The 23,906-nt window shown below is 44.4% G+C and overlaps 1 protein-coding gene across 5 annotated transcripts in view; it reads right to left on the bottom strand.

Annotated features, from left to right (window-relative positions):
- Positions 1–23,547, bottom strand: part of TRANK1 (tetratricopeptide repeat and ankyrin repeat containing 1) — a 65,748-nt gene extending 42,201 nt beyond the window's left edge. The window contains exons 1-4 of one of the 5 annotated variants that reach the window (XM_037383873.1): positions 23,482–23,547; positions 4,345–4,479; positions 2,647–2,770; positions 1,109–1,259 (exon numbers count right to left, since the gene is read on the bottom strand). In XM_037383873.1, coding sequence (XP_037239770.1) covers positions 1,109–1,259; positions 2,647–2,770; positions 4,345–4,478 — 409 coding nt within the window. In that variant the 5' untranslated portion in view covers position 4,479; positions 23,482–23,547. Of the gene's footprint in view, positions 1–1,108; positions 1,260–2,646; positions 2,771–4,344; positions 4,480–21,031; positions 21,112–23,481 lie in introns of those variants that run through there. The other 4 variants (XM_037383872.1, XM_037383874.1, XM_037383876.1 and 1 more) reach the window with 4 other exon arrangements.
- Positions 23,548–23,906: the final 359 nt, after the last annotated feature.

The following is a 23,906-nucleotide window of genomic DNA, read 5'->3' as shown; positions in this document are numbered from 1 at the left end:
CAATAAGTAATAGAATGAACCTTGCCATCGAACTTGGTGAAGTTGCACTCCCACAAATTCATATTAAAACTATTTTGCCAATACCTTTGATGGTGATTCTTTAAGCAACCTAAGCCACTCACTTGCAGCAAGTATACACAGTGCTTTTGAAGTTGGGGTCTCTAACTAAATTACTTCATTGCACAGGGACAATTTTAGCACCGATTAACACACAGGAGAATGCCAAATGGGGGCTTCAACATCCCTGGCCACCCAACTGATGAGGCACCTTGAATCAGCAGCCAATCTTCATCAAACAAGGAGGGGGAAAAAATTAATCCCTGTCCTCAAGAAACACTTCTAAGCCCCAAGACACTGCGAACCTCATGGCAGTTCTTCTGCTTGTGGGTGAGCCCAGCTACAGACAGTGCTAAAGCTAATCAAGGTCCTTAACATGGGGCTACAAGTTCAGGAAAATGCAGCAGGGGCACACCTGAAATCACCTGGCATGCCTGCAAGCCCCATCAGACAGAGCCTGTGAACCAGACAAAAAAGCAAGTAGAGGAAGAGAGACTGAGGAGAGGGCAGGAAGGCCCAGGGTAGACATTGCTCAAAAAAACCCCATGCAATGCCACAAAAAAGTCAAAATCCCTCTTTTCATCGCTGCCCATTACTAGCTGAGTGTCCCCCACACTGGAGTACACTGCACTGTAAACTCAAGTTTAAGCTATCTTCTAATTATTTTCAAATCTACCTAGCTAAAAGAAAAGCAGAGCGGTTTGGACTAAAAACACTAAAGCCTCAGGGGTCTGGAGCTCCAAATCTCCATCTTTGCCTCCCTGACTCTGAATTCTGTCCTCTTCTAACTGGTCCAAAATTGATGCGTTCTTGTGAGACAACATCCTCCCCTGCACAGTGTTTTGGGATTGTTGGTATCTGCCATTTACAAACTAGACCAGGTTCACCACATCCTTTTGATAAGGCCACTCAACACATTCAAGATCCTCAAACAGACCTGAGCCACTAAGGACCAAATGAATGACCTCACAAAGGATGCCCTACCAAGGACTTGCGTTGTCATCACTACTGAAAGGCTCTTAGAAGAATTAAGTTCTTAATTTGAGTTTACCATTGACACTTATGAAGATTCCTGCTACAAAATCAGCAACTTGAGTTTGATCTGCAGAAGCATTCAGGAGAACCAAACCTTTATGAAACATTGAAATCGCCTCGTAAGAGTTTGATAACTTGATCAATGAGTGGCCAGCTCTATAATACGCCTGGGGGGGGGGGGGGGGGGGAAGGAAAAAAAAAAAGAGAACAAAAAAGACCATTGTTGGGAAAATATTCAGATCTTTACTACAAAACATTAACATTTTTTCCTAAATTCTCTGATTATGCTACAAAAATTACATGTAGTACTATTTTTACAGCTTCTTACACACAGATCAAAAAAGAATAGCGAAAAAACATCCCTTGAAATTCACAATATGCTACTGATGACATCACAGATCATAAAAGTGATAAATCCTGCACTGCAAAACTTGGAAAATAACTACAAGATGGAAGACATACTGTTAGCAGCTATATTTTAACAGCCTCTGCACAGGATTTTTTTTTTTGTCATAAGGTCCAGAATATATGTTTATGTCCCCATGCCACTGCATGCAGCAGTATTTACCACAATGCATATATCCTTCAGCCAAAGACACCTGAACATGTTTATGTTCACCACCAAACTAAGTTGTATTGGTTCAGAGTCACAGTGAAATCAATTTATTCAAACCAGATAACTGACATGCTGTGATACAGCATAAATTAAACTGGTATTTGCATGCATGCAATTTTACCATACCCAAATCAGATACCTTCTACTAAAGTCTCTGGGAGTCTGCAGTGGTTACTCCAGAAGACCATTTATTGTACATAAAAGCCAATCCAAGTGTATGCCTCCACATCATAAATACTGTACAACTGCAACTTAACAGATGAGTACTTGCATCAATGTGTACTTAATCACTGTACTTAATCACACAAGCGTATGCGTAGCGTATTGTTCTGTCCACTGGAAACACAATATGACCTTGATCACCACGTACTGTTCCCAGGAACTTATTAACATGTAAAGAATATTAGGGCACACTGCCCAAGGGAACTTTCAAAGCTAAGTCCCCATCCCAGACCTGACAGTGGCTGATGAATCTGTACCACGAGCCAGGCTCTGTAAGACCATAAGTGAACACTGAGCTGGTGAACCTCACCACAGATGGGATCTGGACAGTGTGCCATGACCTGACCAGAGACCTGGCCGGTGCTGTGTCATCCTCAGGTCTCCAACATCTTAAAGGCATGTAAGATTTTGTTACTTGCTGTTGCCTTGTCCAGGATATTAATAAAATAGTTATCTTTCTTGAAAGCATTGGTGCCTCTCTTGTTGGGACCCAGAAAGAACCAGCATCTTCTGGTGCAAGAGAGCTCCTTCATTTTAATAAAAGTACTGTTACAGTAGTCATTCTGATGCTCATGTAAGTGTCAGACACATTCCTAGAATTTTATGCTGTATTTGTTTATCACACCTCAAAACCAAAAGACAATAAAAAGCAGATATTGACATTTTTTTTAGTAAGTAAGGCATGCAAAAAACAGCCAGCTTAAACATCTGAATACCTTAACATACTCCGGATCCCACTGTAAACTCTGGTAGGCTGAAAACACTGCTTCTTTCCATTTACCAAGATGGTACAAGGCAGTTGACTTGTTACAGTGTAACACAGCTATGTCCTTCGAACACCTAAAAATAGGGGTTTAGCAATATATTCACTTGAAAAAGGATGCATCATATTTCATGGTTAGCAACAAGAAAAAAAGAAGAGTCTATGTATCACCCATCTAACAAAATTACATGTAAAAATGGAGTTGCAGGAAATAAAGATCGCTTGAACATCTGCTATAAAATCTTTTAGTGACATCCTGAATGATACCTTAGTGATATCCTGGTCTCTCCTGAAGCAGAAAGCCAACCCACTGGAATAACGAAGTATGAGGATTTAGAAAGTTTAGACCACCTCAGCACACCTAGGTATGGCTCAGTAAAGCCAGAGGCCAAGAATGGGAAAAAACAGACCCACAAATAGAAGCTGCAAGATGGAAAGAATGCTAATAAAATGCTATATTTTGGTCACCAAAAAAACACCAAAACACATTTTACTGTATTACCATTTGAAGAAGTCAATAGAATTATCCACATTTACACTAGCTAAGAAATAGACATGTATTTTAGAGTACAGAATATACTAAAGTATATATACTTCATATATATATATATATACACACACGCTATATATATATATATTAAAAAAAATAACATGAGGATATAAAAGTATCCAAGAGTATACAAAAATCCAAGAGAGTTTCTGGAAAGAGCTGCACAAAATTTACAGGACTACAGCCCACCTATCTTGCCTGTGCTCAAACAAACAGTACACGCCACACAGCTGCATCCTTCATTTTATTCCTATCTGCTAACTTACACTCAAGAAAGTTGTTTCAACTACACTGAATGTGTTCAGACCACACTGTTGCCTGCAAGCAAATCCTGACAATGCAACCTATGGCAAGGGGAAAGGAGACACTCGGGATCAGGTCCCTACTTTGCTCTATCCTTGCTCAGTCCTAGTCCTTCCCTATGGTCCAAATTTATTTTACTACTTAATCTAAATGGCTAATAGTCAAAATAAATGAATGGCTGGTGTTAAATAAGGTAAACAGCGGTGTTAATACATGGCAGTAATGAATATTTAATAGTCAACATATTAGTTATTTAGTCATCAGTAACAGTAGCAACTGATGTTAACTGACAAAAACAAGCACAAGAAATACCCAAAGAACATTTCCACTGATTTCTTTTTAACAAATCTGAGAAAACTAAGAAACACCAAATAACAAGAACAAAGTAACTTAGATAAATCATTTTAAAGATAATCAGACGACCCATGTAACAAGCCATAGACATGACCAGTACATGGCAGAATAACAGCAAGATTAACCCACAGCACATCAGCTAAGTAACAGAAGTAGTTTAACAGAAACCAATACATTTTATGGAAAATTAATTTGAGCTTTAATTACACTTATTTACAACTGATGCTTATATGAAAACATTCAGATTACAGTCACTAACTAGTCTCCCACATATATGTCAGGAACAGTAATTCCTCTCTAATTATGACACTAGTACACTAAGATACACAAAGATACAAGAAAATCAGGTGTCAGGGCAAGAAATACAGTTCTGAGTTAACTGTAGTACTGTACAAATTTCAGACTTGTCTTATGATTTATATCTTGTAATTCAAGAATACTTACGGGACCCATTGCATTAAACAAGCAAGCGTATGCAGAGCTTGATCATACTTTCTGATGGCCAAAGAGTAATTTCCATTTTTAAAATCCTGGTTCCCAGTTTGTTTCATTAACTGTGCATATTCCATAGCATCCATGCTAATTAAAAGCACAAAAAAAAAAGAAAAAAACTTCAGTCAAAGAAAAGCTTTGATTTATAAAACACTTCTTTCCCAAAAATCCACTTAATTTTTCACCTTAGTTTTTGCGTATTTGAAAAGTACAACAGACCACTTTTTTCTTCTTTACTGCAGTTGCAATAGTAAAATATAACTCATGTGATAGCATTGTCTTTGCTGCTGATGCCTCAACTTCCATCTATTTCTTAATCAACCTCAGCTAACCAAATCTACCATTGGTATGCATTTTTTTCCAGATTTTCTCCTCAAATCTTAAACTGTGTTTTTTAAATTAAGATTCCGAATTTTTTAAATGTGTGCACACACACTCAACACAGGAGGAAACATACACGAGAAAAAACAGAGTTCATATGCTTAAGAAATACATGAAACTATACTTCTCAATTAGTTAAACACAAAACTAATTTACTTGCTTTTTATTTATTTTTATGCCTTTTTTTTTTGTCCAGCCTTTATGGATAGATACTGTACACAAAACTGCATTGAAATTTGATTACTACTTGGAAATACTGTAATGTAAGTAGATTCATACTACATAAGGACCTTGAATCAGATTTAAAAGTTATTAAAATGTATGTAGCAAACACTAAAAGAAAACAAAGCTTAAAACAGGCATCAACTGCAACTGATTGGTAAAATATTTTATTATTAAAATTGTAAAATCAGGTTCAGAGAGGTCAACCCAGAGGGGTGTGAATTGGAAAGGAATGTAAAACTCAAGGGTTAAGATAAGAACCGTTTAATTACTGAAATAAAACCAAAACAAAAGAAAAATAATAATAACAACAACGTTATAATGAAAAGGAGGGAGAAGGGGAGAGGAATGAAATCCAAGGGGAAAGGAGCAAAGAAAACAAGTGATGCACAGTACAGCTGCTCACCACCCGCTGACCGATGCCCAGCCAGCCCCTGAGCAACGGTCCCCCCACCCTGGCCAACATCCCCCCTCCACACCATATACCGAGCATGACATCCCATGGTATGGAATACCCCTTTGGCTAGTTCGGGCCAGCTGACCCGGCTGTGTCCCCTCCGGCCCTCCCGCCAGCAAGGCCTGAGAAACCAAAAAGTCCCCAACCCGGTACAAACACCAACCCAGCAACAACCAAAAACAGCAGCGTGCCATCAACACTGGTTTTACACCAAGTCCCAAACACAGCGCTGCACCAGCTGCTAAGAAGAAAATTAAGTCTATCCTAGCCAAAACCAGGACATAATCACATGGTCAAGCAGCTAGATGAACAAAACAAACACAAGAGGGAAAACAGGTACGTGTCTGCTGAGAAACCGCACATCAGAATCACAGACAAAAGAAAAATCCAGTGCTCAAGTCTTCCATAGAATCATTCTTCACAATGGATTTTATGAATAAAAGCCATTTCCATCACCTGCAAAAACCTGTATGAATCTTACAAATATCAGCACTCTTAAATAAGATTAATTCACCAAAAAGGAATGCAGAGATTTATGTTATTATCCAGGTATTAGCAGGCCTGGAACAAAACCAGTAACAACCTCTAAACCTCACAACCTGCTATCATAATATTGTGGTTTAAACTGGCAGGCAGCTAAACACTACCCAGCCACATGCTCACTCCACCCCCTGACAATGGGATGGGAGAGAGGATCTGAAAAAAAACAAAAGTAGAATTTGTGAGTTGAGATAAAGACAGTTTAATAGGACAGAAAAGTAAGGGAAATAATAATAATAGTATTAATAATAACAGTAAAAAAATTAGAATAGACAAAACAAATGATGCACAAAGCAACTGCTCACCACCCACCAACCAATGCCCAGCCAGCCTTCCCTCTAATTTATATACCAGGCGCGATGTCATATGGTATGGAAAAACCCTCTGGCCAGCTGGGGTCAGCTGTCCAGGCTGTGTCCCATCCCAGCTTCTTGTGCTCCCCCCAGCCTCCTCACTGGCAGGGCAGAATGAGAAGCTGGATGGTCCTTGATGTAAATGTAAACACTGCTTAGCAACCATCAAAGTGTTATCAACATTATTCTCATCCTAAATCTAAACCACAACACTGTACCAGGTACTTGGAAGAAAACTAATTATATCCCAGCTAAAACCAGAACATTCACCCCTTATTCCATACCATTTACATTATGCCCAGGTCCCCACACTTTCCAATACATCAAAAAATGCTTTGAAGTACGTGGCAGTGCCTTAACCATATGCGTGAGGCCACCAGGGTCTGTTCCATCCTCATCAAGGAGAGCACTAACCTCTTCCATCACCATTAATCACCAGCATCTTTCCTGTCTTTGATATATACACACAGGTATCATACTCATTTTAGTCCGTGCCTTCGGGCTCCGTCTGTCATAGCAGTCCTTCAGGAAAGGAGAGATGGTGTGTGGTGTTGGATTGCTGCAGGCTGAAGCCGGTTCTGGTTCCACCACCACAGCACTTGCCTAGTTCTATCACCTTGGCCAGCTATTAGTTTGCCCATTTTTATCAAAATTCATTCTTCACCAATCTAGATTATTTTTACTGTAATACTGTTGATACAGCATATAGCAACCATAGTAATGATGACACAGTATTATACAGCAATTAACATCATACAATTCAAATCACTGGCTATTCTCACCTAGGATCAAATCACCCCAAGGCACACATCAGACCTCCCCACCCTTCTGCACTATCCACCAAGTGCACCCTGTTCCTTGAGCAAAACCAGTCCCACAAATGGGTTTGCCATTGCCTGAGGCAGGAATAACCCAGACTGTCTTCCCCAGCATATTTATGTGTGCTACAGGGATTTTATCCCCTTCTCTAGCGTATAGAACTTTTGACTGCGCAGGGCCAGCTCAACTGGCAGATCTCCTAGCGTTGACTAACCAGATGGCTTTTGCTAAATGCGTATTCCAGTGTTTGAATGTCCCAGCACCCATTGCTTGCAGTGTAGTCTGTGACTGTCCATTGTACTGTACAGTTTTCCCAGAGGCTAGTGCGTGATGGGGGATGCGATATACCCACTCAATGCCATGGCCTTTGGCCTGGGTGTCTATGAGGTTGTTTTGGAAATTAGACTATTTTGTGTTGACCCGGCTCTTTCTGGGGCACCATGCCACCATAAGACTTGTTTTTCAAGGCCCAGGATAGTATTCCAGGTGGTGGCATGGGGCACAGGACATATTTCTAACCACCCAGTGGTTGCTTCCACCACTGTAAGCACACAGCACTTGCTTTGGTGGGTTTGTGAAAGTGTCATATAATCAATCTGCCAGGCCTCCCCATATTTATATTTCAGCCATTGTCCTCCATACCAGAGAGGCTTTAACCACATGACTCGCTTCATTGCAGCACATTTCACATTCATGGGTAACCTGTGCAATAGTGTCCATGGTCAAGCGCACCCCTTGATCCCGAGCCCATCTATATGTTGCATCTCTTTCTTGATGGCCTGAGGTGTTGTGGGCCCATCATGCTCTAACTCGCTCATCCTTAAGCTGCCAGTCCAGATCTGCCTGAGTCACTTCAGTCTTAACAGCCTGTTCCACCTGCTGGTTGTTTTAACATTCTTCAGTGGCCTAACTCTTGGGTACCTACATGACATACTTTTACAACCAGGATCTCTACTCCAGCAGCAGTATCTTGCCCTAGTTCAGCAGGCCAGATGGGTTTACCCGTGCACTGCCAGTTGCTCTGCCTCCATTGCTGTACTCACCCCCACAAAGCATTTGCCACCATCCATGAGTTAATACAAAATACTGGCCATTTTTCTCATTCAGCAATATCTAAACCCAGCTGGATGGCTTTCACCTTGATACACCTTGCCTTTCAACAGTTTCTGCAACTTGTGTAGGATTCCACATAGCAGCTTTCCACCTTCCATGTTTTCCTACAGTACAACAGGACCAGGTAAGGCCATTCTCCCTGGCTGAGATGTAGAGTACATTTTTTACATCTTGTTCAGCCCAGACTGGTCCAAGGGCTGCTGCATGAACTACCTCCTGTTTAATTTGTTCAAAGGCTTGTTGCTCAGGGCCCCATTTGAAATTGTTCTTCTTCTGGGCCACTTGATAGAGAAGGCTTACAATCAGACAGTCAGTTGGAACGTGCATTCTCCAAAACCCACAAAGCCTAAGAAAGCTTGTGTTGCCTTTTTGCTAGTTGATAGAGACATAGCTGTTACTTTGTTGACCACATGCATTGGGATCTAACAATGTCCATCTTGCCTTTCACTTCTAAAAAGTGGATCTTCTACGCAGGTCCCTTGACCTTACTTTGTTTTGTAACAGAACTGGCTTTCTGAAGGATTTGGACTATTTTCTTCCCTTTCTCAAAAACTTCCTTCTGCTGTACAGCTCCACACAATGATGTCATTGATGTACTGCAGGTGTTCTGGAGCATCACCCTGTTTCAGTGCTGCCTGGATCAGTCCATGGGTAGAGCTGTGCTTCCACCCCTGGGGCAGTCGATTCCAGGTGTGCTCGATGCCCCTCTACATGAAAGTGAACCACAGCCTGCATTCTGCTGCCAGAGAGACTGAGAAAAATGCATTAGCAGGATCACTGGTGGCATACCACTTGGCTGCCTTTGACTCCAGTTCACACTGAAGTTCTAGCATGTCTGGCATGGCAGCACTCAATGGCATGACTTCATTCTGGCCACAACAGTTTACTGTTAGTCTCCACTCTCCATTAGGCTTTTGCACTGGCCATATGAGGCTATTAAAGGGTGAGTGGGTCCTGCTGATCATTCCTTTGCTCTCCAGTTGACAAATCACTTTATGGATGGGAACTGGGGAGTCTCAGTTGCTGCAATACTGCCTCCGGTGTGCCATGGTGGCAGTGATCAGCACCTGTTGCTCTTCAACCGTCAGCAACCCCACAACAGAAGGGTCCTCGGAGAAACTGGGCAAGGTAGACAGCTGTGTAATTTCTTCTATTTCCAAGTCAGCTATACCTAAAGACTACCAGTACCCTTTTGGGTCCTTGAAATACCCTCTCCCGAGACAGTCTATACAAAGAACGCATGGAGCCTCTGCACGGGTCACAACGGGGTGCTTTTGCCACTCATTCTCATTTAGGTGTAGCCTCCAAGACAGTGAGCAGTGGGGATCCCCCTGTCACTCCAGAAATCCAGATGGGTTCTGCCCCCTTATAGCTTGACAGTATTAGGGTACACTGTGCACTGACGTCCACTAGAGCATTACACTCCCGTGGGTCTGATGTGCCAGGCCATCGAACCCCCACAGTCCAGTAAACCTGGTTGTCCCTTTCCTCTACCTGGCTGGAGGCAGGGCCCTCCTACTTGTGGTCATAGTATTCATTACTCATTTCTTGTAAATACAAATCAGAAGTCCCTTGATTATAATCAGAAGTAAGATCAGCCCTTCTACTTTGTCTAGGAACCTGTCCATTGGAAACTGGAGCAGCAATTCCCCTGAAAGAACCCCCTTTTGTGATTATTTTTTCTTGTAACTCACATACCTGTGCCTCTAGGGTCAAGGTAGATTTTCCATCCCACTTCCTCATGACCTCTTCGTGGTCATACAGATGAAGCCAGAGTAGCCCGTGGTGTGTACCCACCAAATCCTCTGTTGAGCAGAGGAACACTTACTCCTAACAGCTGAGATACTGGTCCACACAGGTGGGGAGTAGGACCCATCTTCCTTGAATTGTTAGAACTCCCAGGACAGTGTTTTGGACAGTGTCTTGGATTCAGCTGGGATAGAGTTAATTTTCTTCTTAGTTGCTGCAGTGCTATGTTTTGGGTTTGGTGTGAAAACAATGTTGATACCACACGGATGTTTTTAGTTGTTGCTAGGTAATGTTCATACAAAGCCAAGGACTTTTCAGTTTCTCAGGCCCTGCCAGTGAGAAGGTTGGAGGGGTGTTGATGCAGAAAGCTCGGACACAACTTATACAATCAATGTGATCAAGTTAGTGCCACTTTATTAAAAGACTTACAGCAATTTATAGTCTCAGCAAAAGATAAACATGCTATGTAGGCTTTGTTATGTAAAAAGTGATAGGTTAAAACTACTCACTCCACACTTCCACCTCCCTTATGATTGGTCCCAGTGTGGTGCCCACACGCTGCTCCCCCCCTTGTGCAGGCATCCTGTTTTTTCTCATCTTTCCATCCAACTCCCCCATCTCTCCACAAACACACAGCCTCCCTATCTCCCCTGGCCTTGTACATGTCCTTCACAACACCTGCAGCTTGTTAGGGCTGCGGCCTGTTATTACAACCAAGTTATTCAGTCTGGATTGCTCATAATACGTCCGTTGTCTTCCAGCCACTCCACAGAGGTGCACAAGAAATTGGAGGGGGCACAGCCAGGACAGCTGACCCAAACTAGCCAAAGGGATATTCAACACCACAGAACATCATGCTAAATGTACAAACCGGGAAGAGCTGGCCAGGGCTGGCCAACTGCTCCTCAGGAACTGGCTGGGCATCAGTCAGCAGGTGGTATGTAATTTTATTGTGCATCACTTGTTTTTTCCCTTCCCTTTGGATTTTACGCCTCTCCCCTGTTCATCATTATTATTTTATTTCAATTATTAAATTGTTCTTATCTCAACCTTCAGGTTTTACCTTCTTCCCAATTCTCCTCCCCATCCCACTAGTAAAGCATGGTACTTAGTTGTCAGCTGGGGTTAAACCACGACAGTTTCTCCACAGCTGAGATGCAAGCCCATAAGGAAGAAGAGAGACTTTGTATTGCCAGAGTTGGCTAGCCAATTCATCCACCATTTGTCTCTCTCCATCTTTCCAGGTCATTACTGCCATTGAGTTGGCATATGGCAACGGTGCACCCCATACAAACTTCTACCACATGGGTCAGTGCACTCTACTTCATCTGGGTCTTTAGATAACTGATCATTGTTCAGGTCATCACAAATCACCTCCTGCACAGCTAATTCCCTCAGGTACTGCATACCCTTCTCACAGTGGTCCACTTGCCTGGGTGACACTTAAGGAAATCCTTGATATCTGACAGGAGTCACCTCCAGAGGCTCAGCACTTGTGCCCCTTTCCATTTGTCAATGTCCCCTTCCCTAGAAAGGGATCACAGCTGCTTGGCTTCTCTACCCTGTAATTCCAGGGTACTGGCCCCATTACCCCACCATCGGAGCAGCCAAGTGACAGTGTGCTCACCCAGATGACAGCTGAAATCTTTTCACATATCTCTCAGCTCATTCAGGGATAGGGATCAGGTGGTTACTGTCTCGTTCATGAGCTCAGTCTCTGCCTCTTCCTCCTCCTGCTCTCATGATGGCCCTGCTTTGCAGTAGTCTGCCTCATCCCCTTCTTCACTTAGTAAGGGAAGAGTTTCTTCCTTTACTAGATGAGCTGACTTTTGCTTCCATTATTTCTTCTAGTGCACAGGGGCAACTGATACCAGCACAGGCTGGTTCTCTGGTCCATCTGCAGGGGGCTGGAGCAGCTGCAGTGCCCACCACTTTGTTGTCACATCTAGAGACCTTCTCTTCCCCTTGAGGATACTGAATAGGTTGAACAGGGCTCGGTAGGCATGGGCCAGGTCCCACCATATTGCAGTGATTTATGTCACTCTGGAATGGCCAGGGTGACAGCATACTTTTTCCAAATAGTTTATTTGTTTTTCAGAATTCTGCACTTGTTCAGGGGTGAAGTTCCACAACATTGGAGGTGCCCAACTGCCCTAGGTACTTGCCCATACTATCCCACACACCCTGACACTCATAACTATCCAGCCTCAGGGCAGATCTCTGGGTGGTATTCTTAAATAGCTGTTGAACTTTAAACAAGACCTGAAACCCATTCAGGAGTAGAAGATACATCAATAGGAACGTGCCAGTTTGAACACTCCAATGACATTCAAAATTCTCAAGAGCTATTGTAATTAGCCTGGAGGAGAAGAGAAGGTGAAGGAGATGGGGAAAATGTCCCCCCTTGCCTCCCCCATAGGTCAGCTCTCCAAGGAGAAAAGGTAAAAAATGTAATGATTAATAGCTTCCGAGAGATGGCCCCTGAAGTACAGAGATAATGGCAATGCTGAGCACAAATACCAGGTCAGTCTCATGACCAGCATCACATCATAATTTGTATTACAGAGTACAATATCATAACCTTAACCCAGCCCCCAGGGGTGATAAACAGCACAACATATACAGCAAGTAATGCACAGAATGCAACTCTGAGAACAAGAGTTCTGGAAGCAAAGAAATCAACATTGTGACTATGACTATTAAATTTGTTTTAAGCATTCATTGTATTAATTTGTTTTAACATTCTCTGGTCATATCTGTTGTTATCTCAACCCTCTGAGCCCCACACTGGGTGCCAGAAAGGACTGTTGTAGTTTAACCCAGCAGGCAGCTAAACACCACACAGACACTTATTTACTCCCCTCCCCTCCTACCCCCAGCAGGATGGGGGAGAGAATGGGATTAAAAAAAAGTAAAACTGTGGGTTGAGATAAAGACAGTTTAACAGGACAAAAAAGAAGGGGAAATAATAATTAGAATATGCAAAACAAGTGATGCACAATGCAACTGCTCACCACCCACTGACCAATGCCCAGCCAGTTCCTGAGCAGCAGCCTCTGGCCAGCCTTCCCTCTAATTTATATACTGAGCATGATGTTGTATGGTATGGAATATCCCTCTGGCCAGCTGGGGTCAGCTGTCCCAGCTGTGTCCCATCCCAGCTTCCTGTGCTTCCCCCAGCCCCCACCCCCAGCCTCCTTGCTGGTAGGACAGCACGAGAAGCTGAAAAGTCCTTGATTTAGTGTAAACACTGCTTAGCAACATCTAAAACATATGTGTGTTATCAACATTATTCTAGTCTGAAATCCTAAATGCAGCACTTATTACTAGGAAGAAAATTAACTCTTTCCCAGCCAAAACCAGTCCACCATTTGCAAGATCTCTTCACATCCAAGCAAGCTAGGCATTGTTAAGTATATGGACCTACAGACCAACCAAGAAATACTACCAACATATTTTCTCTATAGTACTCCTCATTATGAACCTGAAATGTTCAGAATTAGTACCGTATTGTGAACACAGAGGCATGAAGAGGCACACTATGGATGACACTGTGCCTCCCTCATTTATCCGAGTGCAAGAGGTGTTTGGTAGGTTGACACCTGCAGCCCACACCTCTGAAGAGCCAACAGCAGAAGAACCAGGTGCAACCGCAAAGCTCAGATCCAGACTGCTTCAGGCTGGCTGGGAAAAGGCCTGTCAATAGTTTTGTCTTAATTAAGCAAATAAACACTCTGTGATGATGTCTGCAATCCAAACATCACCTTCCTAATTCCAGCAAAGCACCAAGAACAGATAATTTCTGGCTATAAACTAAACTAACAAAAAATAGGTCCCATCTCCATGAGGGAGGTACAATGACCAGTCATGTTAGAGGAGTAATGATGATAGCTACCCTCAGCAAATTCATTCATCACTTCATTAAGCAACATGCACACAGTAAACAATTTAAAAATATGTTGTGGTTTAACCCCAGCCTGTAATTAGGTACCATGCAGCCATTCACTCACTCCCCCCACACCCAGAGGAATGGGGAATAGAATTGGAAAGGAATGTAAAACTCAAGGATTGAGATAAGATCCATTTAATTACTGAAATAAAACCAAAACAAAAGAAAAATAATAACAACAACAGTTATAATGAAAAGGAGGGAGAAGGGGAGAGGAATGAAATCCAAGGGGAAAGGAGAAAAGAAAACAAGTGATGCACAGTACAGCTGCTCACCACCCGCTGACCGATGCCCAGCCAGCCCCTGAGCAACGGTCCCCCCACCCTGGCCAACATCCCCCCTCCACACCATATACCGAGCATGACATCCCATGGTATGGAATACCCCTTTGGCTAGTTCGGGCCAGCTGACCCGGCTGTGTCCCCTCCGGCCCTCCCGCCAGCAAGGCCTGAGAAACCAAAAAGTCCCCAACCCGGTACAAACACCAACCCAGCAACAACCAAAAACAGCAGCGTGCCATCAACACTGGTTTTACACCAAGTCCCAAACACAGCACTGCACCAGATACTAACAAAATTAACTCTATCCCAGCTGAAACTTGGACAAAACACTACTTATGAGTTACACTTGTTCACTGTCTGGATAGCAGAAGCAGGACTTTTTTTTTTTTACACTGCACAGTACGAGCACTACCAAGGTGAAGAAAAGGAGAACAGAACAGTGCAAAGAATAAAAAGCTAGTGCTAAAAGATGGTTCTACCTCATTTTTGCAATTCTTTCAACTTTTTAGCATCAGAAGGTTAGATAAATTAGTATCACCAAGAATAATACCAAAACAGCTCAGCTATACAGGAGCTTATTCACGTAGGAACACACATGAACCTGTGGTTTTCTAAATCATAGCTGAATTTCAATAGATTTTTTTTTTTTTTAAAGGCAGCTATATTTCTACTTAGGATGAAATTTTTACCCAGACTTATATTTACATTACTTTTCCTTGGAATGCACTTAAAGCACAATTACAAATAAAAGGTATTTACAAGGCTTTTAAAGGACTGTTCTTCCCACAATACAGCAAGAGATCATCAATTGAAACAAACATTTTAAAAGGACTTTCAAATGTGTCCCATGCTGAGAAATTCTGGAACTGGGCTCCCTGCTTCAGATCTGAAGGTGGTAGCCCCTCCCCACTCCAGGCAGCAGGATTTCCAACAGAACACAAATTCCCATTCTTTCCCAGCACTGAAGCTTCCCAGCCAAAACTTCAAACCGTAGGTCATTTGAATAACTGGGATATCTGCTGCAGGCTTTAGCAACTACATCCAAGTTTGCAGCCCCAAGAGATACACAGGCATGCAAATCTGACATCCAAATTAATGATCCAAAAGAATCGCTGTGCTGGCTAGCACAGCATGGTTTGCTATTGCCCAACATCTTCCTGAAGCATAAATAAATTTAACTCAAAATCAGTTGACCTATTATATAAAGTCTACCAAGCGTGGCAAGCAATAAACAAAAATGTTGCTTGTTACTCTGACTTAACTGTCACAGGTAAAGGTCACAGCTGCATCTGAATATATATCTAAAGAAAGATTTTTGTCATGCCAAGGGTTAACCGCAGCTGGCTGCCAAGCACTCGCTTCCCCCCCTCACCCTCAGTGGGATGGGGAAAGATTAAAAGACAGGTAAAAGCAAGAAAACTGATGGGTCAAGATAAAAATTGTTTAATAAGCAAAAGTGGAAGAAGAGAGAAAGAAAACAAGTGACACAAAGGCAGTCATTCACCACCTCCCACATACAGACCAATGCCCAGCCAGTTCCCGAGCTAAGGACAGCTGATCTCCCTAAGCCCCCTCCTCTCCCTTCTTATTGCTCAGCATGATGTTTCATGGCATGGATTATCCCTTCAGTCAGTTTGGGTCATCTGCCCAGTTATGTCCCCTCCCAACCTCTTGTGCACCCCCAATCTATTTGCTGGGGGGGCAGCGTGAGAAATTGAGGAGACCCCAATGCTATGCAATCACTGCTCAGCAACAGCTAGAAGATTACTGTGTCATCAGTGTTGTTTTGGTCACAAATTTAAGACACAGCACCATATCAAGCTACTATGAAGACAATTCCTCCATTCCTGCCAGCCACAGTAGAGTAAGCCAGGTTCCCCTTGTAAAGCAGGTATTTCTCCTAAGCTATAGAGTCCATGAAATACATAAATGTGCAGGGACACCCTAAAGTCTGGGAGACCCTTCACAGTGCATTGCTGAGACCTTGTCTTTCAAAGAAAAATACAAACAAAAAAAAGACCAGACAAGATGGTGTGTTCTGTTCAGGTTTTTTATGGCTCCTGAGGCCACCAGCATGGCTGTGACAGCAAAATGAAACTGATTTTTACTCAAAGTAGTAAAACAAAAGATTACACAGTTAAGTCAGAAACTATCAGCTCCAACCCCTACTGCTGCCAGTGGGCAAAATTCCCATTTACTTCACATTGCCAAGTCTTACGTTACTGTGATGGTCAGTGTCCCACTGAACTGCTTCAGTCAGGCTTATCCTCAGAAGCAGGGCAGCTCTGGGGGTTTACAAGGCCGAGTTTTGACTCCTCTCACTTCAGCAGATAAGCTTGAAAGCACAGAGACTGCCCAGAAAACCCATTTGTCATTCTTGAAAAAGGCTGCATTCCTTACACCAGCTATCAGTCTCAAGACGCCAGCTTGTGCTTTCTAAACATCTGAAGTTGGCAATACTATAAACTTTATAAATCTCAGCGCAAACCCAAGCGGTATGTTCTGTCTGCATCTGGTTTACATGGTTTAAAAGAGAAACTGTGTGACACTGCTTATTCACAGAGAAAAAGTGGAAGGTCAACACAGCCGTGCTTTTAATTATTGTTGATACTGAAAGTTAAGCTTTGAAGTTCTGTCCCTATAGCATTACTCAGTGGTAGAGTAACATTTTTATTCTGGAGGCACAGTAGCTTTCTATGATGCAAGCAACAAGTGAAGTATAGCAAACTGGGTAGCTCTGCATCTGAATTAAAATAGTGGTGAAAAATTAGCATCTCCTTATTTCCAGGAAATATGACTTCTAAAGACCATACATTCTTCATTCCTGTTAATCAGAGGAATAAATCTTTTTTTCTTTCTTCCCCCTTAACCTAATAGGCAGACATTACCAACTGGCACCAACAGGTAGGGAGAGAAAAAGCCCAACACCCCATCTAAACTGTAGTCAAGTGACAACTAAATACTTTGCATCAGCATTTGATTAATTCATGTTTTCTCATCAGGAAACCTCCAGGCTCTCAATAGCTCTTGCCCAACAAAAGTATGCTGGCTCCGAGTGCCAGCCAAAAGGAACTGCCGTGTCACCCTGACCTGCTACATCAAGAGTGACCCCTCCAGCCCCGTGCCCACCACTGGTACCGTCCATCCAGGCAGTCCTTGCAGGGCTATGTATGCAAGGACACTGCATATAGTTCTTCCAAATGCCATGTTCAGTATGTCCTGGTACAGATGTACGTGAATGTCAGGGCAGGCCCAAGAAGAGAGGGGAAAAATAGAGGATGAGACAGCTCTAGCAGGCCATAGCTTGAAGAGGCAATGCTCTGCCTGCTAGCTAGTTTTATATGCTTTCCCAGCAACAGCAGCTAACAAAGAACAAAACACAGCAGCCTCCTTTGAATGCATTGTCCTGGTTTCAGCTGGGATAGAGTTAATTTTCTTTTTAGTAGCTGGTACAGTGCTGCATTTTGGATTTAGGATGAGAATAATGTTGCTAACACACTGATGGTTTAGTTGTTACAAAGTAGCTCTTACCCTAAGCCAAGGACTGTTCAGTATCCCATGCTCTGCCAGTGTGCAGGTGGGCGAGACCACCGGAGGGAGCAGAGCCAGGACAGCTGACCTGAACTAGCCAAAGGGATATTCCACACCACAGAACATGATGCTCAGTATATGAAGTGGGGGGGAGTTTGGCTGGGACCTGCCAATCATTGCTGGGGGACTGGCTGGGCATCGGTCAGCAGGAGGTAAGCAACTGTACTGTGCATCACTTGTTTTTCTTGAGTTTTATTCCTCCCTCTTTCTGCTATCTCCCTTTTCATTACAATTATTATGTTTTACTTCAGTTATTAAGCTCTTCTTATCCCAGCTCACTGGTTTTACCTTTTTCCAAGTCTCTTCCTCCCCATCCCACCAGCCGGAGGTAGGGGGGAGTGGAGAGCAGCTGCATAGTACTTAGTTGCCAGTTGGAGTTAAACCACAACATTGCATATAAACATAACCATGACAGTGAAAAGCAGAAAAAAAACCGTACTTTTTTCAGGAGCTTTGTTTTTCCAATGAATGCTGAAATGGTGCACAAAAAAAAAAACCAACAACCCACACCTGTATTTTCAGAGGTGGCCTTGGAGAAATAGCAGAGACAAAAATACAAGTTTTGCAATCAGGATGAACAGGTTTTAACTGAACAGGCCATAATAAGATACATTAGGAAATCTCACACAGAAAAGGGGAAAGAAGCTGGGATTTAGACATGGCCACCCTCATGGATCTGTTCAGTCTGGGAAGAGTTGCTGTGGTATTTGTGATTATCTGAAAATTTTAATTGAATGTCCAGCCAGTATCTCATGAAGAGCACGTTCAGCCCTTGTAAAATACGTCAGCTCATCTTGGAGAAGCTGGTCAACTCAAATGAAAAGTATACCACTTAGAAAGCTTCTTATTAGACATCCCTGTCGTTAGGGATATATTCAGATAGCTAGGGATAGACTATCATTACATAAGATTCTCACTCTGCCTTATGAAACAAAAGAAACATTTCTTTCACAAGTCACCTTGCCAGATTTCTATAAGAGCTTGGAAATGCCAGAGGACCCCTTGCTCCCAGTAAAAGCCAGCACCACTTTGAAAACAAAGAATGAGATTCCAGAGTAAATCTGAAACATCAGGGCAATCAGAGCAGCATAGCGATAGCTTCTGATCAGGGCACATCGCCCTGACCTTAGCACAAATTGGACCAAATGGAGTATCTTTGCTGTTCCTGGGCCCTATGGGCAGCCACCATCCTACGCACTGCAGTACTCCTGAGGTGAAGACCACCGTCTCTGTAGCTGCGTTTGCCTCCAAAAGGACAAAGAAAACAATTGCCTAGCTAAACAAATAGAGAAAAAACTATCAGGTTGTTTCAGTCTGAACTGGAGACCTGAACACGATCCCCCGTAACAGAAAACAAACAACCCTAAATACCACTTAGAGAGTTTTGCTTCTGCAGACACCCTTCCCTCCTAAGTGTTCAGCCAGTACTCGGGGAACTCAGCTGACCTTTCTGTAGCTCCACCAGTGCAGTAGCACCCTGAAGCAGTGCATCTTGCCAGGACAAATCTCACTCTTGAGACAGGATCTGTACCTGCATTGGATCTAGCGTGCAAGTGCTACATCTGTATTTTTAAAGTCAGCTGTGAGACTTCTCAGTTCAGGCTGTGCTTTCAAAAGAAATTAAATGGCTGCTGGCACACCAAGTGAGACAGAACACCCCAGGCTGCTCTTCATTTCACTCCAAGCTTTCCCCTGGAAACACACTCTGTAGTAAATTAACGATGGTACAGCACAGACATTGTCAGAAACAAGACATACATCCTTATCAACATTTGGCAAATTCATCCCAGGATATCATTAGCACAGACATCTCAAAGGCCTGCTAATACCTAAAATGCTACATACAGACCAGATAAGGAAGAGATGTGTGCAAGGTCTGCATGAAATAAGCAGGGCAAGTGGAACAGAAACACAAGAAAACTCAAGCTCTGGCCTAGGACCCTATTCTGGACAGGGCTGGCCTGAATGACCTCCCAGGGTCCTCCTCCTCCACTGTACATTGGTTCCCATTTAAGCAAACTGTTATAAAGCAGTTATTACTGTTACTGAAATCTCAGAATAAAGAACTTATCAACACCAATGTGATGCAGATAAGCAGACACTTCTTTATTAACAACCAGGTGCGTGAGTCAGTCCTCTCACGATCAACACACACCAAGTTTCAAAATCACACACCTTATATAGAACTTATTCATACATATTCATTAAGTATTCATGTATAAACATAATATTTCCCAAAATTCATTAACATACTCTCCTCCCATATCCGATTCTGCGCAGTAAAGGTTAAAAAGGTCTGGAAGTGGGTCTGGGGTATTATTCGGGTAGGTGGTACATGAGTCTGTGGTCGCGCTACCCCCTGCCAGAATTACCTTTTACCTACATTTACTTGTTTCTTGGCAGGTAACTACAAGCTGTTCCAGTCGACTCTCCCCAGTTCCCATTAATTCTACATTTTGACATCTCAATGCTTTCTCCTAGTCTACACATAAATACTGTATCCAATCATCTTTAATCTTAAGTCTGTTATCTAAGTTCTAATAACTCCTACTAGGTGATTCTGACCTGTTCTTTCAGCCTTGGTACGGGGCTGTACAAAGGATTTCATAGTAGCTGTCTGTTGCTATGCAAACACAAACTCCACTAAAATATTTCTTATAACTATATTCCTAATCAAATGTGGTTAATTAATTCTAACTAATAGCAGATATGTAACATTAATAACTAAGCCCAGCTGCCCAACATCTCCAGCCAGCCACATAACACACTTGTATAGCTGACACCGGTTAGCAGCTCTGTTCCTCTGCAGACACATAACAAGCAAACAAGACCACAGAAACAGGACCCAAAGACCACCAGAAGTACTGGGCCAGCCCTGCCGTCTCACAGCAATCCAAGCAAAACCTCAATACAAGGACGCTACTGAAATGTTACAAGTAAGTCCTCTAGAATAGGGATGTGTGGTTGACTTGCACACAGGAAAGGTTCTAGGGTTAGGAAACAACACAGCAAGGAAATGCAAATCAAAAGCACATCACCAAGAACAAGACAATACTTTCCACAAAACAAGATGGGTGCATACAACCATGACACCAGCTCTGTACCTGCTTTACACCATGAGTGCTCCCTGTAGAATGAATGAAACCCATGAAGAGGGAAACAAACTTGACAGACTGGCACTTACAGACTACCTGGCATGTCCTGAGCCCATCCATAAGGTATCTTCATGTCACTAAAATTACACGACATTTTGAAAGCCCCCTAGAGAAATTACAAGGAAAAATAACACCACTGAAAGACAACAACAAAAAAAAAATAAAATCACAGGTCTTCCAATTTATAGGCAAGACCTCAACATGCTGCTGATTAATTTGGCAACAAAGGTCCTCCCACAAAGGCATGACACATTATCCTGGATTTTAGGTGGTGTTGTGATTTAACCCAGCAGGCAGTTAAATACCACACAGCCACTCACCCACACCCCCCTGCCCTGCAGCAGGATGAGGGAGAGAAATTAATTTTAAGAAGTAGTAAAATTTGTGGGTTGAGATAAAGACAGTTTAGTAGAACAGAAAAGGAAACGAAAATAGTCATCATCACAGAATTAGAATTCGCAAAACAAGTGATGCACAATGCAACTGCTCATCACCCACTGACCAATACCCAGCCAGTTCCTGAGCAGTAGCCTCAGGCCACCTTTCCCCTTAATTTATATACCAAGCATGACACATTGTATGGTATGGAATATCCCTCTGGCCAGTTGGGGTCAACTGTCCCGGCTGTGTCTCCTTCCAGCCTCCTCACTGGCAGGGCAGAAGAAGAAGCTGAGAAGTCCTTGACTTCGCGTAAACACCTCTTTGCCATAACTAAAACATCAGTGTGTTAGCAACATTAGTCTCATCCTAAATCCAAAACAGCACTGTACCAGCAGCTAGGAAGAAAATTAACTCTTTCCCAGCCAAAACCAGGACAGGTGACATCTCTGAACATCCTCCCTCTGTTCCTCCTAAGCTGAACTCACACCAAGCACATATGGACTAGCTTTCGCTGAAGGCTGCTTTGCGGTTTGCACCAGTGACAGGTCTGGCCTTCTTCCCCAGCACATCCTGTTTTGTAAAGTCAAACAAAACAGGGCTTTTTTGCTTTCAGTTTCAAATGATCTTCCCCTCTTTAACTCAACCAGTAACAAGTTATACCAAAGAAACCATACGGTTAAAGCAAGTGTGGAGTTGTGTTTTCAAGAAAAAAAAACAACTGTGTGTACATACTTATGACTTCCAGTAAACGAAGAAAGGACTTGAATCTTCCACTTTACATACGGAAAAACCAATGCCAAAGCACGTTCAGTATTCTGTCTACACAGCGGCATCACTTTTGTACAACACAAAAACACCCAAAACCTCACAAAACAGTGGAAAAAGTTAACCCTGCTTCTATCCTCCGAAACAACAACAGTCTTGAAATCCCTGATCTAGCTCAGCCATACAAGACCTAACTCAGTCCAGGAGGGAGGCGTTGACCCTGCTGCAGTTGTTTGCTCAGCCTAGCAATGTTCCTGTCATCAAACAGAGCTGATCGGGTCAGAAAGCAACAGCAACAAACAGCCTCAGTATTTCCTTTGTATACATTAGCTCAAGATGGTGTTGCATCTGGAATGAAAAACAAACAAAACCAACAAACAAACCCCAAACAGGAAGATTCCCCTAACAGCGAGGTTTTCCATTCACAGCCAACGCCTGAGAAGTTTAACTGCGTGTTGGTAAAAACACTGGCAGGAAACACTCCCTCCTGCGTGTTTTCATGGGAAAGCAAAGCCTCTTCCCATTTGCAGCAAAGTCACTCTATCAACATCATGCTATTCTTCTGTAAATTGTGTAAAAAAACCCACAGAGAATGATGAGAGATCTTTTGGGGTTTGGTGGTTGGGTTTGGGGTGGTGTTTTTTTTGAAGCGTGCGCTGTGCCCAAACTCCTTTCCAAATGCAAAAGCCTGTTCTGTCCGGTGACCGCTCCACGACCTCGTACACGACTTTTGCTTTTCAGGGAATGGCTCCAAGCCCATCGAAGGCAATGCCCAGCTCAGGGCTGTGCCGAACGGGCTCCCTCTTTTCTCTCCAGGCACGGCCACTCCACCACACCTCCCCCCAGCTCCTCGGTGCAAGCCGTACCTGGCTAACACCCCCCACACACAGATGCCCTGCAGCAGCAGGAACGCGCGCTTCCCTCCTTCAAGCTCCCCACACATTCCCTGGCGGGGCTCCCAGCCGGCACAGCCCCCCCGCGCCCGGGAAGCACGGCCCCGCTCCCGGGCTGCGAGCACCCCCGCTCCGCGGCAGCGCGGGTTCCGCCGGCCCCGCCGAGCTGGGGCGCCGGCCCGAGGGGCCACGGCTCCCGCAGCGCCGCCCACGGGCCCCGCGGTGCGCGAAGAACCGCGCGGTGCGGAGGGGCGCGGGGGGGGCAGCCCGGCGGCGGCGCTCCATCACACGCACCCCCCAAAACCCCGCACGCTGCGGCCGCAGACACGCGGCGGCGTCGCCGTGCTGGCGGGAGCGGGGCAGCCGCTGCGCCCCCCGCGCACAAACCCCGGGAGGGGGGAGGACCGAGGACGGGGGTCGCAGCGCACGGACGCACGTACCTGCCGGCCGCCGCGTGCCGAGAGCCCCGGGCCGCGGGTACCGGCCGCCGCCTCTAAACACGGGCGCCCCCGCGCCCCGCCCCCGCCCCGCCCTCGCCCCGCCCCCGCCGCTCGCGCCGCGCCGCGCGGGGAATCGAAACCGCGAAGGCGCCGCCCCGCGGGGCGGGGGTCACGGGCGCGGGGCGGCACCGCGCCGCCATCTCAGGGTGCTTCTGTAAAAAGTGACGTAGCGGCGCCTCGGGCACACGCGGAAAGCGGGGAGAGCCACCCCCACCCCCCGCCCCGCCCCGCCACCGGCCGCCCCGCCAGGCAGCCCCTGCCCGGGGGACCGGCCCCGCCTCGGTGCGCGGCGGTGCGCCGCCAGCCCCGGGAGCGAGGGCTCCGCTTGGCCGGGCAGCACCCCCAGCGCCCCGCGCGGCAGCCTC

This window comes from Falco rusticolus, chromosome 4 (genome assembly GCF_015220075.1).
Source record: "Falco rusticolus isolate bFalRus1 chromosome 4, bFalRus1.pri, whole genome shotgun sequence".
NCBI lineage: Eukaryota > Metazoa > Chordata > Aves > Falconiformes > Falconidae > Falco > Falco rusticolus.
The sequence above is the reverse complement of the archived record's forward strand: the minus strand, read 5'-3'. Positions and strand labels throughout refer to the sequence as shown.